Source organism: Macrobrachium rosenbergii, chromosome 3, assembly GCF_040412425.1.
Source record: "Macrobrachium rosenbergii isolate ZJJX-2024 chromosome 3, ASM4041242v1, whole genome shotgun sequence".
NCBI lineage: Eukaryota > Metazoa > Arthropoda > Malacostraca > Decapoda > Palaemonidae > Macrobrachium > Macrobrachium rosenbergii.
In genome coordinates this window covers 70,141,171-70,159,970 of record NC_089743.1, presented here as the reverse complement: position 1 = coordinate 70,159,970, position 18,800 = coordinate 70,141,171, and the positions used below count along the sequence as shown (strand labels likewise).

General features: G+C 32.6%; 1 protein-coding gene across 4 annotated transcripts in view; it reads left to right on the top strand.

Annotated features, from left to right (window-relative positions):
- The window catches only part of Mgat1 (alpha-1,3-mannosyl-glycoprotein 2-beta-N-acetylglucosaminyltransferase), a 118,033-nt gene extending 103,618 nt beyond the window's left edge, over positions 1-14,415 (top strand). For all 4 annotated transcript variants that reach the window (XM_067081563.1, XM_067081544.1, XM_067081534.1 and 1 more), the window contains one exon: positions 10,252-14,415. In XM_067081563.1, coding sequence (XP_066937664.1) covers positions 10,252-10,365 — 114 coding nt within the window. In that variant the 3' untranslated portion in view covers positions 10,366-14,415. The remainder of the gene's footprint in view (positions 1-10,251) is intronic.
- The last annotated feature ends 4,385 nt before the right edge of the window (positions 14,416-18,800 follow it).

Genomic DNA, 18,800 nt, shown 5'->3' with positions numbered 1-18,800 from the left:
ACCGAGCGATAGTTGAAATACAAGCAAAACAGTTGTTATCTGATCGATTAGTAGCAAAACAACAGTTTCCCATTATTGTTTTATGGCTGTACACATTCATCGCAAGTATAACGTTACTGACAATACTTTTATCAATCTCTTTTACTTTTTACTAGCAGATGGAATAAAGAGATGGAGGAAAAGAAGTTAGTCTATTGTGTTGGTCTCTCTCGCTGCCTCCTCTGCGAAATCTAAAAAATATTTCTAAATATTTTCGTATGAGTATTAATTACTAACCCCATCAGAACTCGAAATATCATAAGTCGAATTATCAGAACTTGAGCACTACCTGTATTTGATAATTTTCTTTCTTTATTAACCAACTTGTACTGATTTATGGGATATTTTAATTCTAGGATGAGGTGCTTAGCTACTGTGTTTAAATGTATTCTAGCCTAATAAATGGCTAATCCGAAAAAATCCGCAAAATGGCTAATCCAGCACCCTCTAGGTCCCAATGATGCGGATTAGTGATGATCAACTTGTATATATATATATATATATATATATATATATATATATATATATATATATATGCATATATATATATATGTATATATATGTATAAGTATATGCCTTAGTTTTATCAGACCACTGAGCTGATTAACAGCTATCCTAGGGCTGGCCAAGGATTAGACTTATTTTACGTGGCTAAGAACCAGTTGGTTACTTTAAAATGGACCTACAACATTGTGGAATCAGACACATTATATAGCGAGAAATGAATTTCTATCACCAGAAATACATTCCTCTAACTCTTCACCAGCCACCCGGAGAATTGAACTCCATTGCCTCATCGGTGACAGTCTGAAGCTCAACCGACTCAAACCAAGTATATATGTATATATATATATATATATATATATATATATATATATATATATATATATATATATATATATATATATAAGTATATTTGTGTGTGTGTATGTATATATATAAAATATATATATATATATATATATATATATATATATATGTGTATGTGTGTATATATATGTATATATGTATATATATATATATATATATATATATATATATATATATATATATATATATATATATATATATATATATATATATGTATGTGTGTGTGTATGTATGTATATATATAATGTGTATAATATATATATATATATATATATATATATATATATATATATATATATATATATATATATATATATCTGAGGGGCTTCAAAAGTTCATGGAAAACATCCATATCTGCTAAGTTTATGAACAAATTTGGTTTTCATTACAACTGCTTGTTATTTCACTAACAGTCTTTATTATCCCTGTTGAACAGGAACCGTCATATGCATGTAACAACGCTGTATCAGTAGTCTGAAGTTAGCACTCACTCGAGTAGCATGGATTCAACAAAATCGAGGCCAGGACAACATCAAATTCCTGGTGAAGCTAGGCTGGAAGAACAGTCAAAATCATCGATGCTTTGCAGCAAGTTTATGGGATAATGCCCCCAAAGAAATCAACCACCTACAAATGGATAACTCGTTTTAGAAGTGGAAGAGATGATGTTGAAGATGATCTTCTAAGTGGCAGGCCATCCCGTCAGTTTGTAGAGGAAAACATTGATGCAGTTCGTAACCTGATTGAAGAGAGGATAGGCGAATTACCACTGAATTAGTTGCGATACCCTTAATATCTCTGTTGGCTCAGCTTATACAATTCTAGTGGAAAACTTGCAGGGCTGAGCAAAGCTTTCTGCTAGTGGGTCCCAAAGCTGCTGCGCCAGTCAGCAACAAACAGGGCAGGCCTTTCAACAGCAATTTTGAACAAGTGGGATGAAGACCTGAAGCATTTCCAGGTAGAATCGTTACGGTGACGAAACGTGGCTCTACCAATATGATCCGAAGATAAAACTCAATCAAAACAGTGGCTGCCAAAGGGTGGAAGGGGCCCCAACAAAGCAAAATCAGAATGTTCAGAGGGAAGGTCATGGCCGTTTTCTGGGATGCAAAGGGATTTTGCTAGTTGACTTCATGAAAACAAGAACAATCAATGCTGATTATTACAAAGGAGTTTTGAGAAAATTGGCTAAGAAAATTGCTGGAAACGTCCAGGAAAGCTGCATCAATGAGATCCTTTTTCCATCATGACAATGCCCCGCTCTTGGCGCTAGCAAAGCATAAGCTGTGGTACATGAATTTCGGAAATCATTCAGCATCCACCTTATAGTCTGATTTAGCCGCTGGTGACTTTTTTTTTTTTTTTGTTTCCCAAAACTGAAAAATCCTTGAAAGGCATCAAACATTCGTCAGTTGAAGATGTAAAACGCTGCTTTGACATGGTTCACATCACAAGGCCACCAGTTTTATGCAGATGGTCTTAAGGCTGGTACCAACGACTGCAAACATGTATGAACTTAGATGGATCATATGTTGAAAAATAAACATCATAACTTGAATAGTTTCTTTATTTTAACCTTTTCTGTGGACTTTTTGAAGCCCCCTTGTATATATATATATATATATATATATATATATATATATATATATATATATATATATATATATATATATATATATATATATATATATATATATACACACACACACACACTTATATATATATATACAGTAAACCCCCATTTATATTATATACATTGGCGTTCTCATGATTCACACAGACTCACGCATTTATTTACGCCATTATTCGCGGAAAATTAAGCACATTCTCAGTATTTTCACTGAAATATTCACTAATTACTGTATTTTTTCATATAATTTTCTTGAACAAATGTACTTTTTGTGGTAAAACTTTTAAAATACTCAGGTATAAGCATTTTACAAGGTGTTTCTTGTTTAAACTATCAAAATGGGCAGTTGTAAGTGTTTTTAGGGGGGATTTAAGTATTCGCGGATTTTAAGCTATTCGCGGGGGTGTTGTGGTACGCATCCCCTGCGAATACGGGGGGTTCACTGTACTGGGTGTTTTGAAATTAGAGCCCCCCCCCCTCCACAGAACAAATGGAAAGTTATGAAGTTTTCTACTATAGCCATGGCAAATGCCTCGGAGGAAATCAGATGGACTGACCAAATCCGGGCTATAACCTTCAGAGAGGCCAGGGATAGTTAAATACATTAAAAGAGATGAATCCGTTGTTAAAAGAAACGGGAACAAAAATCCATATGACTGTCATTGCGGAAAGAGTGAGAATCTTGGAAGGCCTGAAGTCCTCTCTCAGGAGTCAAAAGACATCATAGCTGAGGCAGTGGGTAGACCAAGACAGTCTTTACGTAAATTGGTGCTTGAACTAGAAACAAAAAGGGAAAAGAAGAGAAGTTATAGTGCTGTATATCATGAGTTGAAAAAATCTGGTATCAAACCATTTCATGTTATCAGCAAGCCCAACATCACTCAGCAACAGAGAGAAGACCGTGCATGGTTTTGTGGTTCATTTCTGAAAGATTGGGATGAAGCTGACTTTCTCCATGTTGCCACATCAGATGAATTCTTCATTTACACGGTCATGAAGCCAAACCATAAAAATGACATCATTTGGGCTGCAAAGTTGGATGATTTCAGAGATGATGTGCGCTGTCGCCAAGTTGTGAAATTTCCTGAATGTTTAGGAATTTTTCTCTGTTTCACAGCCAAACAGTTAATGTGTATCATCAAAGAAGAAGGACAGTCATGGAATGGCGAATACTTCAGAGAAACTGTGCTTACTGGTGGAGTATTTCCTTTCCTCAAAGATCCTGAAAATGTGTTATCTGTTGAAGAAGTCACGTTTTTGCATGATAAGGCACCATGTTTTCAAGGCTCTTCAGACACAGGAGCTGCTTCAAAACAGTGGTATCGATTCTTCTCATCAAGTGAATTTCCAGGTAGCTCCTGACCTTAACCCCATTAAACGCTGAGCCTCTGTTTACAAAAACATCTCCTGTATGCGGGCGTTAAGGAGTTAGCGCGAAAGCGGAAAAAAGTTTTTAAAAAATCACATGCGCTTAGTTTTTAAGATTAAGAGTTAATTTTGGCTCCTTTTTTTGTCATTTCCTGAAGTTTAGTATGCAACCATCAGAAATGAAAAAAATATCATTATCATATATAAATATTGAAATATATGACAGTGCAAAAAAAAAATTTCATATATAATTTTATACAAATCGCGCTGTGAGCAAAACGGTTAAAGCTAACAGGTTATTTTTTTTTTTTTTGTATTGTACACTAAATTTCGATGATTTTGGTATATAACAAATTGTAAAACGATCAAAGCAACACAGAGAAAATATTATCACAAAATGATGCATGAATTTGTAACGCCTGGACGTAAAAAAATGTTTTTTTCAAAAATTCACCGTAAATCGAAATATTGTGCTAGAGACTTCCCGGTTGTTGAAAAGTGAAGGTAATTGATTGAATATTACTAGACTGTAAGTGTTTTAGCTTACAATTGCAGTTTTCAACCATTTCAGTCGAGTTAAAGTTGACCGAAAGTCTAATTTTTCTATTTATTGTGATTTATGAAAATATTTCAAAACTGATAAGCTACAACCATGAGTTATTTTCTGTTGTATTGTACATGAAATTGCGCACATTTTCATATATAAAACTTTATGTAACGACTAATATAAAACCAGTGCAAACATTACGACAAAGTGACGAAAAATTTCTGAGATGTTTGGCAGAGTTACTGCAGCGGATGTAAGGAAAATGTTTTTCAAAAATTCACCATAAATCGAAATATTGTGCTAGAGACTTCCAATTTATTGCAAAATGAAGGTAAATGATTTGAATATTACTAGAATGAAGAGTTTTAGCTACAATTGCGTTTTCTACCATTTTAGGTCGAGTTAAAGTTGACCCGAAGGTTGAAATTTCTTGATTATCGTGATTTATGTGAAAATATTTCAAAACTGATAAGCTACAACCATGAGCTATTTTCTGTTGTATTCTACATGAAATTGCACGCATTTTCATATATAAAGTTTATGTAACGACTAATGTAAAATGATGCAAACATTACGACAACATGACAAAAGAATTTCTGAGATGTTGCCGAGTTACGTAGCGCAGGCGTAAGGAAAAAGTTTTTTTCAGAAATTCACCATAAATCAAAAGATTGTGCTAGAGACTTCCAGTTTGTTGCAAAATGAAGGTACATGATTGAATATTACTAGAATGTAAGAGTTTTAGCTTATAATTGCGTTTTTTTACCATTTAGTAGAGTTAAAGTTGACCAAGGTTGAAATTTTGGCAGTTATCGTGATTTATATGAAAATATTTCAAAACTGATAAAAGCTACAATCATGAGTTATTTTCTGTTGTATTCTACATGAAATTGCGCACATTTCATATATAAAATTTTATGTAACGACTAATATAAACAGTTAAACATTACGACAACGTGTGAAAGAATTTCTGGAGCTGGCGTAAGGAAAAGTTTTTAAAAAATTCACCATAAATCGAAATATTGTGCTAGAGACTTCCAATTTGTTGCAAAACGAAGGTAAATGATTGAATATTATTAGAATGTAAGAGTTTTAGCTTACAATTGCGTTTTTGACCATTTCGTCAAGTCAAAGTTGACGAGTTGAAATTTTGGCAGTTATCGTGATTTATGAAAAAATATTTCCAAACTGATAAAGCTACAACCATGGGTTGTATGTTGCTATATTTTACATGAAATTGCGCACATTTTTCATATATATAAAACTTTATGTAACGGCTAATATAGAACAGTGCAAAAATTACGACAAAATGACTAAAGAATTTCTGAAATTTTATCGGCCGAGTTACCACCGTGCATAAGAAAAAGTTTTTTCAAAAATTCACCATAAATCGAAATATTGTGCTAGAGACTACCAGTTTGTTGCAAAATGAAGGTACATGATTGAATATTACTAGAATGTAAGAGTTTTAGCTTACAATTGCGTTTTTTAAACCATTTTAAATCGAGTCAAAGTTGACGAAGGTTGTAATTTTTGTCGGCGTTTGCTCACGTCCACTCGGCATTCAACAGACCAGTTTTAGTCGGCGTTTGCTCGTCCAACAGGCGTTTGGGTTAAGTCGAAATATAACTTACATATGTCTCGTGAAATTAACTTAGCTATTTTTTTCATTAATAGATGATGTTGGCCGTTTGGGGCTGTTTGTTTTGTGTAAAAAAAAATCAATATTCCGTTCGTTATTTTTCCTTGATTTCATCATAGTAAGAGCTTTACGTATTTATTGTGTATCGCCGTAAAAATAGCAGTAATGTGTTCTTTCATGCCCAGTAGTTTTGATTAAAATACTTTCCCTCCCATTTTAATTATGGTCGAGTTTCATCCATGTTGCCATTGCATGATAATTTATAGTCATTAGTAGCTTGAACATTGTTTTCTCTGTTTCAGCTACAACTTGCAGCTTAAATTTAGCAGTATACTTCCCTGCCGATCTTTTATCCATACTGAATAAGGGGATAATATAAAAATATGTCAGTCCTATTCTGCTTAACGGTATTTGTACTATAACTACGGTAATTGTCTATTACCGTACGATGGTTGAAAAACAAGCAAAACTGATGTTGTTATCCAATTCGGTGATAAGCAAAACAACATTTTCTCTGTTGGTTGTTTATGGCTGTGCGCATTTACACAAGAGTATAACGTTACTAACCATACTTTCATCATTCTCCCTTACTTTTTTAACTAGAAGATAGGATAAAGGGTGGAGGAAAAGAAGTTGGTCTATTGTGACATGGTCTCTCTCGCTGCCTGATTGTACGCTGCTACCTGCGCCCACATGAAATTTGGACTATTTCATAAATATTGTTGTATCGGTAGTAATTGCTTACCCCATTGCAAAATCGAATTATGGTAAGGCGAATTATTATAACTCGGGCACTACCTGAGTATTTTAATAGTTTTATCACAAAAAGTCCATTTAGTCATGAAAATGAGATGAAAATACAGTAATTAGTGAATATTTCTCAGTGAAAAATACTGTGAATGGGTAAATTTTCAGCGAATAATGTGTATATATGTTCCATAGAGAAATCTGTGAATAAGTGAGTCTGCGAATCATGAGACTGTGAATACAGGAGTTTTACTGTATACACACACACACACACATATATATAGTGAACCCCCGTATTCGCAATCTCACGGTTCGCATGCTCACCCATTCACAGATTTCTCTGTGGAACATATATATGCATTATTCACTGAAAATTTGCCCATTCACAGTATTTTTCACTGAGAAATATTCACTAATTACTGTATTTTCATCTCATTTTCATGACTAAATGCACTTTTTGTGATAAATCTATTAGAATACTCAGGTACCCAGGTTGCACTCGAGTTAACGATAATTTGCCTTACGATAATTCGATTTTGCGATGGGGTAAGCAATTAATACCGATACAACAATATTTTTATACAAATATTTTTAAATTTTGCGCGGGTGCAGGCAGCAGCATACAGTCAGGCAGCGAGAGAGATCAAATTACAATAGACCAACTTCTTTTTCTCCATCTCTTTATCCCATGTTCTAGTTAAGAAAAGTAAAAGAGAATGATAAAAGTATCGTTATTATTGTTATACTCTTGCATAAATGCCTACAGCCATAAACAACCGAACAAGAAACCGTTGTTTTGCTATCACTGAATCAATATAACAACAGCCATTTAGCTTGTTTTTAGCCATCGTACAGTAGTTAACCATTATCGTAGTTATAGTACAAAATGAAGTTAAGTAGAATAGGACTGATATACTTTTACATTATGCCTTTATTCGGTGTGGATTAAAGACCGGCAAGGAAATGTACTGCTAAATTTAAGCTGCAAGTTTTCTCAGTTGAAGCTGAGAAAACAGTGTTCAAGCTACCAATGACTATAAGTGATTGTGCATCGGCAACATGGATGAAACTTGACCGTAATTAAAATTAATCAAAACTACTGGTATTTTTCGCTGATAAATGATAGATACGTAAAGCTCGTGTTATGATGAAATCAAGTGAAAATAGCAAACGGAATCTTGATTTTTTTTTTACACAAAACAAACGCCCCCAGATGCCCAACGTCATCTCTTAACGAAAAAAATAGCTAAATTAATTTCACAATGAGACGTGTTCAAGTTATATTTTGACTTAAAGACACTTCATATAACGAAAAATAACCTTGTCCTATATAAGTATCTAGAGATTCATTTACGCTGACTAGAAGCAAGAAAGCGCTCTGAACTGAGTTAGATACAGCGAAATAAACTTACCGCGTAATCGATTTCCAAACCAAAACATTGATCGCTGTGATCGCAATTTATAATACAAAACCAGTATAAGAATGTATACAATATTATTGGATACAGTGGATTAAGGCACAACATTTTAAAAGATACATGGAAAAAATGCATATACTTTATGTTGATGTTTTTATAATAAGATATGTGAATATAGAGTACAGTACAATGTACGGTAGGCTACCGTATATCTATGCAATATACCTTAGTGTAGGCTAAGCTAATTATTGTTTGTTATTCAATTCCTCTTTGTATCGAATTATCATAAGTCACTCTGCATGAACCTCCAGAGTTAGCTAATATTAATAATTACTATACCATATATGTATAGAGTACACTTCATAGTGTAGGCTAGACTAACATGTTTGTATACATGGTACTGAATACCCCAATGAAGGCTAGGCTATATTTGAGATACGTTTTTTCCATCAAACGATGGGTTTTTTTGGAACCTAACCCTATTGTAAGTAGGGTAATACCTGTAAAAGCATTTTTAGTTTTTTTTGTGTTTGAACTATCAAAATAGGCAGATCTAAGTGCTTTTAGAAGGGTCATAAGTATTCACAGATTTTAGCTATTTGCGGGGGTAGTGTGGCACGCATCCCCTGCGAATATGGGTGGTTTACTGTGTGTATATATTTATATATATGTATATATATATATATATATATATATATATATATATATATATATATATATATATATATATATGTGTGTGTGTGTGTGTGTGTGTGTACACACAGTATATATACACATAGTGGGTCTCCAGTAATCACAGGGGATAGGGAGCACAATCACCTGAATTAAGCAAAAATCCATGATAAGTTGGAACACTCCTCTAAAAATGGTTATAAATTAATTGCCTGCTTTAATAGTTCAAAAACCAAAGACGCCCTCTAAAAATGCTTATAACTTCTTATTTTAATGGTTCAAACACCAAATATACCTTAAACTCTCATCCTAAAACCCTTTATTATAATTTCAAAGTCATTTTAGAACATTACCCTTAAAAATATATGGCTCACAGCTGCATGTGAGTTATCCCTAAAAGAGAGAGAGAGAGAGAGAGAACAAAAATACATTTGCATATTAAAAATATTTAATACCTAGTGACAGTATGTACACAAAGGTAGATAAAGGTTAATTCACAAAACTAGGTTATAAGAATATACAGTATCGGTAAACATTAAACTAAAATCAATCATAAAAAAAGGTGGAACACTCCCTCACAAAGCATCGGAGTTACAAGCCAATCAGCAACTAGCAGAGCAGATATCTGGCTGTGTGGTGGTTTCTGCTATCTCTTCCAACCAATAGTGTGTTGTGCTACAAGCCACTCAGCATCGAAGTAACATATCCTGCTGTGTGATTTGTACTTCCAGCACTGTCTGCCTATCTATTAATCTATCCATCCATCCATCCATCCATCTCCCACATTCTACTGGAATCCTTTGGGTAAAGAGAGGGAAAGAATGTATCCTTTGGCATAAAGAGAGAGAGAGAGAGAGAGAGAGAGAGAGAGAGAGAGAGAGAGAGAGAGAGAGAATGATAAAAGATCAGCATTGAGAGATATTACTTTTAACATTTGATTAATATTTTGCTGTTTACATTAATATTTGAAAATTAGTAAATAATTTTTTTAACATAAAAAAAATTATTTATTCATGAAAATAAAATGAAAATGCAGTAATTAGTGAATATTGCTAAGCTAAAAGATTCGTGAATTAGTGAAATTTCCACGATATATTTGGAGATAAGTTCCACAGAAAAACCCGCGATTAACTGAAGGTGCAATTGTTGATCCGTGATCTAGTGGAGACCCACTGTATATATATATATATATGTATATATACATACATATACAGTATATATCTATATATTATATTGGTGTAGTTAAACCATGTAACAACTCATAACAGTTAATATTGCAAGTTTTTAGTATTTCAAGTTCATATTTTTCTTTTATCAGGCTGGAGTACCTAGAACTGGCTATCATGGAGTCGTGTCTTTCTTCTATGGGGGCCATAGAATTTACTTGGCTCCTAGTAATAATTGGCAAGGATATAATCCTTCTTGGAGCTAGCAGCCCTACATACTCTACTGGAATTTGTAAAGACTTGTCTATATTGTTAGTTTAATATAAAGAAATATGAGTTGCATGTTTATTCTCACTGCAATAAATAATACAGTGTTAACTTTGTCAACCTCACTCATTTATTTTATGTTATTAATATTTATTTTTTTAGTTTCACATTACTGCTTAATTCCATCATAGGTGTTTTCATTTTAGCATTTGAAATTTTATTAACCTTTTATCATTTTAATGCATTTTTTTTCATGATAAGTTTTTGCCAAGAAGAATAGGCTTATATCTTTGATTTACATTCCCAAAGATAAGCATTAAGGCCTTTGTAATTGGACAAGTAATATAAGAATGTATTTTGTTATCTGCTGTTTTATGCCTCAGAAATCTATTCTTGACTTTCTTGCTGTTTAATTTGATCTACAGGCCATGTAAGGTAATTGTGGATGAAACTGAAAATATGAGGTAGCCTCATAAATTGTGATTTTTTTTATATAATTGTTGTTTTAGAGACAGAAAGTTGTCTCTACTGAAAGATCAGCTTTGTACAGAAAGTTATGGATGCATTTTATCAATTTTATGAAGTACCAAGAAAGGAAATCAATAAATGATTTCATGCTGTTGTGGTTAGTTCCTATCTAATAATGTGGCCTGTGAAATCATGTGGTTTAAGAGTGCAAAAGGAAGATAACAGGGAGAGCTTTTATAATACTGTTAAATAAACTTATGAAGTGCAGTCTGTGAGATAATTTTTGAAAAATCTGCTGTTCTGGCTCTGTTTAGATAAACTCTTTTGTTGTCTGTTCTGGATTGATGCAAAATCTATAGTGCATTTAGTGTATTGGGATAAGAGAGTCTTAATAGCTTCAGATTCTTTTTTCCCTATATTATCATTATAAACATTTGTATACCTAACAGAAAAAGAGGGACCAGTTATTGTACCTACTGGATAACTTCATGAAGGTATGAATTAGTTTTCCATTACCTTGGAATTTTCAGATTGGCCGACAAAAACCTTGGGTTTTTCACTTTTATAGTTAACATTGGTATTCAGCATAAACTACTGTTATGGGCAGTTCTTGAAATAATAGGATAATACTTGTCTAAAGCCAGTATTCCTGAGAATGCAAATGGTGAAGTTTCAGGCTGGTTTTATTATTTGTCATAGGGACTGAAGTATGCTTTTATTGTTCTTCATCATTCATTTTTCAAATAGCAATTTTTCATTTAACATGCTCAGTGGCTATAAAGATAGACTTATAAAATAAATAAACAAATGTTCTTTAGTTTTCTTATGCATTGTGAAATGCATAGTTGGAATAAGAGTTCAGTAGTCCTGTTTGTACCCCTTTGCTATCTTGGGTATTTGCTGGTTCAGTATTCACAGGATAACTTTTGCAGTTTTTGTTGGAACATTATTTCTGAAATTTTTTTCTGAGGTTACTTATTTAGTTTCAAGGAAAAACAACATACTGTAATAACTAAAATGTATTCAGACATCCTTCAGGTATGGAAGTGATATTTTTTCATTTATAACTCTTAAGATGTATTTATTAATCGATTTTTTATTTGTGAAATAGCAAGAGATTAGAAAGTGTGGGTGATCATATATCCAGATTTCAAGCATTTGTTGTGTCCCTGAACCTCACTGTTTTCTGAGTACTGGTGGCCAGCTGGACTGTGTTATTTATCTGGAAATCACTTCAAGAAATACATTTGCTAATAAAAGAAATTTAAATTTCAGAGCCAAAATCATGCTGTCACTGTATGTTGATCACAGTGAACTCTCAAATTATACCAAGACTCTTCTGGGTTGACTTACTATTATGTATCATTATTATTATTTGCCAAGCTGCAAAACTAGTTAAAAAAAGCAGAATACTGTGACCCCAAGGGCTCCAGAAGGTAAGGCAGCTCTGTACAGATAAATAAATAAAGAAGTCAAGACAACTCTGTAAGAGAGAAATGACAGTGAAAAACAAATGAAAAACTGTACGCAAGTCTGTTCAGTAAAAGTGTATGTGTACTTAGTTTGGTTTTCCAATGATTCAGCTTCATGACAATCGAGATAATTTTATAACTCAGTCACATCTGGAACAGGTAACTAGACATTTTTGTATTACTGAACTTCACAAAAAAAAAGGCCATGCCTAAAATTAACTGCATGCCTGGCACTATGTGGTTGATGGTACTGTCTGGGAAGATCTGAATCCTGAGAACGATTAGAATTATGAAGAATTTTGTAGAGAATCACTGTTGCCAAGTGAAGCATATTTTATATTTTCAAAATAAAAACAAAATTTTAAATAATTTTGGGCAGCCAGGTGAAGTCATTCATATTAAAGTTTAATAAAACCGGTGGTATGTAACTTATTGCAGAGTAAATATTTGATAAATATTTAATGAGCAAAAATGTTTTATGGAAAAGAAACTGTTCTGTAGCATCATTGATAATTCTGGTTGGGTAGCGTTTACAGTACATGGACAGTGAATGTTTTAAGACTTTTATTAGTGCTTAGTATTTGATTTACTGTCACCATTTCTATCTTTAGCTTTGGATTCCATGATATGAATAAATCTTCATTTAAAGGATGTTCTTTTCATCTTGAGTTAAGAAAGCAAAATAAATTTGTGTCAGAGATTTGTAGTTAGGTTGATAAGCTTCTAAATTTGAACCTTGATATTTGTATGAATGAAATCTTTTTTTGTGTGAAGACATTTCTAATACTCTTACTTTGTATTTTTAGGGATTATTCATCATTTGAAAGTCATTTTTATTTGAACAATGTTGGTACCTACATCACCACTGGTACATTTAAGCAGTGTTTTGGGAATAAAGTTTAAAAATGTAATGACAAAAATTTTGAAGTTGTAGTTGTGAGAGTCCATTAGTGAGAACTTAAAAGTTAAGAGAATTGGAAAGGAATAAACTTGATCAACAACCAGATGTTAGCCAATGCTTAATTGAGATGTTCTTGAAATTTAATGTTTTTGTACTGTAGAACACAAGCACTTTGTAATGTTCTGCATTTGTTGCTGTTTTATTTAAAGGAAAATTAGTTTTATATGATTCCATTCAAATTTCATTTATTGAAAAGGCCTTGCTCAATGAGATGGTTAAAATGATTTTTCCAGTTTTTATTTTTAGTACTGTACCTGTTGAAGTGATAAAAATTTGAAACTAAAACTGGTTATTCGAAAGTGGTTCTGAAATCCTTGGTATAGGAACCTCATTACTCTATATACATTACTAGTACAAATTTCGTGTCACTGATATTCACCAGAATGGATGAACTTATTTAAATAAGACTTGAGGATAACACTGTTCAATGGCCACCAAGATGGCATTAGGTAACATATGGAATTTAGTTATGGACTGTTGGAAGGTATGCAAATTTTATTTGCACTCATATACACAGTAACTGTCATCGTGCTCTTGGCATGTTTTCCAACGTCGATAAAGCATTTCAAGATTTAATTGGACTTTGTTAGAGTTAAAAGTACTTTCCTAGCTGTTTAGAACTTTAAAAACCTAGGTATTCTTAGAAACCCTGTGTTAATAAGATAAGACTTGCTGTACTGAGTTTTGATTGATTGACTGCAGGTTCTCTAGTATTGTGACTACCAGAGTCACAGATATAGTAAGTTTTGATAAACCAGAGGACTTAGGCAAGAATTTTTTTCTAGTTTCAGATATTTTATATTAATCTTCTTGTTGCTTTCCAAACATTAGAAAAAAATAGTATATTTGTCATTAATCTATTGTCTTGTTGCTTTCTGAACATTAGGTATATGTTTTACTTTCAGCTAACAACCTCATCATTAAATGGCACATTCATTTTTTAAGTCTGCATTTTTTTTCGGTACTGGTATCAGGAAGGTATCATATTTTAGATGATAGAGCTATTTCGTCTGTAAAAGTTATGTTGAACCTTATACTTTGAGGAGAATTATTTTTACAGTGCTGTAATATTGAATATGTAGATGGTTGATGATGAGATCTGTGATGATATTTACCTTTTGAGATTATATGTTAGATGGCTAAGAACACATTATTTTTTTACTTGCCTCCATGTTTCTGAAAGTTGTTCAAACAGGGTTGTATGACAAGTGCAGTCTTTTGTAACTGGTTGTGAAGATAATTGCAGGCGTAGGTCACTGTTAAGACAAGTTCAGTGCTAAACAGCTGGTTGTAAGTGTAGTTGGCTGTTTTGTTTCCAATATTACAAGTATGTCCATGCTGTGGAAGGTATTTTTTTGTGCAACTGACAGTGAAAGTTTTATTAGCTTACAAGACAACTTTGTTTTTTTTTTTTGGTATTTATGTATTTTAAAGACTATCATGAATATATTTTTTATTCTAATTATAGAAGTCTTATGGACTTTCAGGGTAAAATCTTTGGTAGAAACTCACTTAAATCTTAATCAGATGGGTATGTGTCATAAGAAGTTGGCTGCAGTACATAAACTTGGTTTATAGTGAACTTTCCGGAGAATCTTCGTTGTTTTGTTCACTGAAATAATTATGGTGTAAACTCTTCTATGGAACCATTGTGTGCATGTCCACCGTTTTCTCTAAGGCTTGAATAATTCATCTGTTAACACCAAAGACTGATACAAGAACATTGCAGGCAAGTACCCAACTCAGATAAGCTCCTCTAGTCTGTATGTTAAGTACAGTTTTCTAAATTTATTTTTCTTTTCTCTCTTGAATTATTTTGTTTATATAACCAAAGAAATCACAGCTCTGTAATTCAGTCATTTTGGTATGTTCTGTAAGGACAAAATTTAAATGCAAGTTCAAAGATGTGATTGCAAACCAATATATGTACACTGTAAGATTTTTTCAATGTTTTAAATTGTATATTTTGCTTATGCTTAAAATGTAAAAAGGGTGCAAGACCAACTGATTTAAGAAGAAACTCAACCTTGCCAAAGTATGGAGAATTGCTATGAAGTGATGTAACACCTGATTTGACAACACATCATTGTTAAGAATCAGCTCTGTCTAGTAATATATACGAGTTTACTAATCACTAGGTTATTAATGAATGGTGGGGAAATTTTGATCCACTAAGCTGATAAGTATAATTTCTGTATTGTTACCGTTTTACTGTATCCTCAGTTTTTGTACATCTTAAAAAGGTGTTCAATTGCTAAATCCCATTTGGTGGGGAAAAGGAGGTTGAGTTGTTAAATCTCATTTGTGAGATTTTAGGTTTTTTGTTAAGTAAATTATGCGCAGAATAAAGTTGACATTAACGCTACACATACAATGACTTTGCTTAAAGTAGTGTTGTATTTTGTGCTAGATTATCTATTATGCTTTAAATCAGGAAAATAAAAAGGGTGCCCTAAAGTGAAATTACCTTTTAGTATGAACAGTTTACACTTAGCAAAAAATATTAAGTAAGTTTTCTTTAATCGTTTGGCACAAATTGCTTAATAATGCAACTTCTGGCAACTTGAGAAAGGGGCAGAGCTTCAGAGTACTGTATTAAGTTTGCTTGATATCTTATAACTTTAAATCATAAAGATTCCACAGAAGTTCTTTCATCATTGATACTTGAATGAAACATTAGTCTGGGTTTGATTTGACAGTTGCTGGAACATTAAAAAATAGTAAAAAGAAAGTGGAAAAATTGAACCATACGGTATGGTTGCTCTTACTTTTTTCATATAGTCTGTTTTGGAAAATTGATTTTCATTGACAAAACATTCACAAAAAAAAAGCAGTGTAAAGAAAAAATATTACCACAAATAACTTGAGATCTATACAGGCAATAAAAAAAATGCTAATGTGTGGGGAGATCTTTTCATTTTTGCAGCAAGTAATGGAGCATGTTAGTTATATCAGCTAACTCTGAACTGCTTGGAATGGGAGCATAGTTGGAAATTCTTCAAGTTGACAGGCTACTTTAACCTTGATAAAGACTTCATTTGTTAGCATTTGATCCATGTGAGCATCATAGTCGTGAAGTGTGACAGTAAAGTAACGTCAAGTGACTTATGTCTTCTCACCCAAAGTTCCCAGGCTCCTCACATTGTAGAGAACACTCTTGTGGATTTACCTAGATTTGTTCAACCTACCTTAGTCGTTACAACATTTATTGCCTTTTAATGCTGGAATACAAACATAAATTTGTAGAAACTAGAGCAGTTACCATTTCGACTTGATGCAATAATAATCCTGTCCATAAAGAAAAACATGTAACTATTGTCATTGTGATATGGAGTACCACAACAAGAAATTCCCACTTGTGTTTTAGATCTTTATGAATGAATCCACCGGAGAAATATCCAATTACTTCATACATATACAATGTTATTAAGTATTTAAACATTTTAGTCTTGAAGATTTAATATTTATGGTATAATTTGCATTGTAAAGTCATATTCTAGATTAAAATTAGATACATTTTTGGTAAAAATAAAGAGAGGAAATTTTGATGAATAAAAGCTAATTAAAACTGTTACTTCACTGTTGTTGATGATAGTACAAGTAAATAAAAAGTAAATACAAAGTAAAATTACCTCTTGGCGTGAAGGATACAAGTCAGTGCTTGAGGTAGGTCATGACATAGTGCTAAAATCTAATTGTAACTAGGTAAAAGCTTCAGGGTACAATAGAGCAATAGCTCGAGCATCCTTTAATTCATTATTGGAAATGGCAGTGTCAGAAATAATTAAGAATTATTGTTTTTATTTAGTAGTTTAACCTGACCACTAAGCTTTTAGAGGGCTGGTCCAAAAAAATTTGCCTTTATTAATAAAAAAAATTTAGATTTTAATTATTTAATAACATTTTAAAAATTGAGCAATTGTGTTAATTAAAAATGGAGATTCTGACAAATTTAAACTGATTGGTTTCCAAAACTTGACATTGTATCAAATGTATTTTGAACATTCACAAAAATGACTGGTAGTGCTACTCTACATTCAGTACATATGGGGACTGGATCATGTGAGCTATTCTTGAAATATCTATGGGTCAAATGAGAGTGACCATTCAGACATTGGACTAATATACTTTAATTTGCGGTCAGGTTCATTATTCTCTATATTCAGCAACAGGTTTTACAGATGTTATAAAATCACCTACACGTGATCTTGTCATGGTAGTAGCTGTGGCTGCTTTAATTGGTGTCTTCATTTCCTTGAATGCATATATGGGCAGGAATCCAGTACAGGCAGTCCCGGCTTACGGCGTTCCGAGTTTACTATGCTTTTCAAATATATTCATCAGAAATTATTTCCTGGTTTATAACGCATTTTCTGTTCTTATGATGCCAATCCGACAGAAGAAATATGGCTCCATAACAGCAGAATAATAAAAATTTTGAGTTTTTTTGATGAAAAACTCAATAAAAATGCAGTTTACATCGTTTTCAATGCACCAAAAGGATTAAGAGTAATGTTTCCTTTGGATTTTTGACGATTTTTCGGTTTATGACGATTTTCAGTTTACGACGTGGTGTAAGAACAGAACCCCCATCGTAAACCGGGGACTGCCTGCATCTTTCTACATTTTTTCATCATATATTTTATGAAATGAAAATTTATTTTGATATGCCAGAGTATTTTTTAGATAAATTTGAAAGGTTTCTGTAGCACTTCTAGAGTTGTTGAAAATTACAGTTTCTTCAGTGGTATATGTTTAGTAATTTTAATGGCTGAAGTTGTTGCACATAATTCCAGAAAGGAAATTGGTATGATTTGTTGGGTGATAAGGCTATAAATCCCACATCTGATGAAAATTTGGACAGGTGGCATTAAAGTCACATATAAAAAATATTAACTTTTCAGTTTTTAATGTATAAATTCAACAATCTCCATTTAACCAGTCAGTTCATTGAAGATTTTAAATTAAATTTCGATTCTTTGATTATCCTTTAAATCCAACAACAAACCTGTTTACATTACAGTATTTATTAAAAAATTATACCAACATTTCAGCACATCATTAGAGTATTTATAAAAAAATTATACCTGCGTGTTAGAACATCATAGGCAGCGTACAAAGAACATATATGATGGTAAAAATCCACACCATGTGGTATACAAGATCCAAATCTTCCCAGGGTGTTTTGATTTGTTGCTTTATTGCCAAGTAAGAAAACTTAGTTCCCATTACTTAATATGGCCTGTTTTCGTAACATAATTATACACAATTTTTTTTCTGTTATTATTATTATTAAACATATGCCTTCACTCAAGTTTTTAATTTTCTGTGATTCTAGAATTGCCTTTAAATCTAATATTCCTTCCATAAATTATATGAAGCATGTGTAATTGTTAATCTAGGCTGGATCCCTTCAAATGTAGGCATTACAGTAAATTTAATAAAGATGCGGATGAAGCAGCCAGGGCTGCACTAGTTACGACTAGATCAGACGTCAAAATTTCCATGAAAGGTCAGGTAACATTGCTGAAGT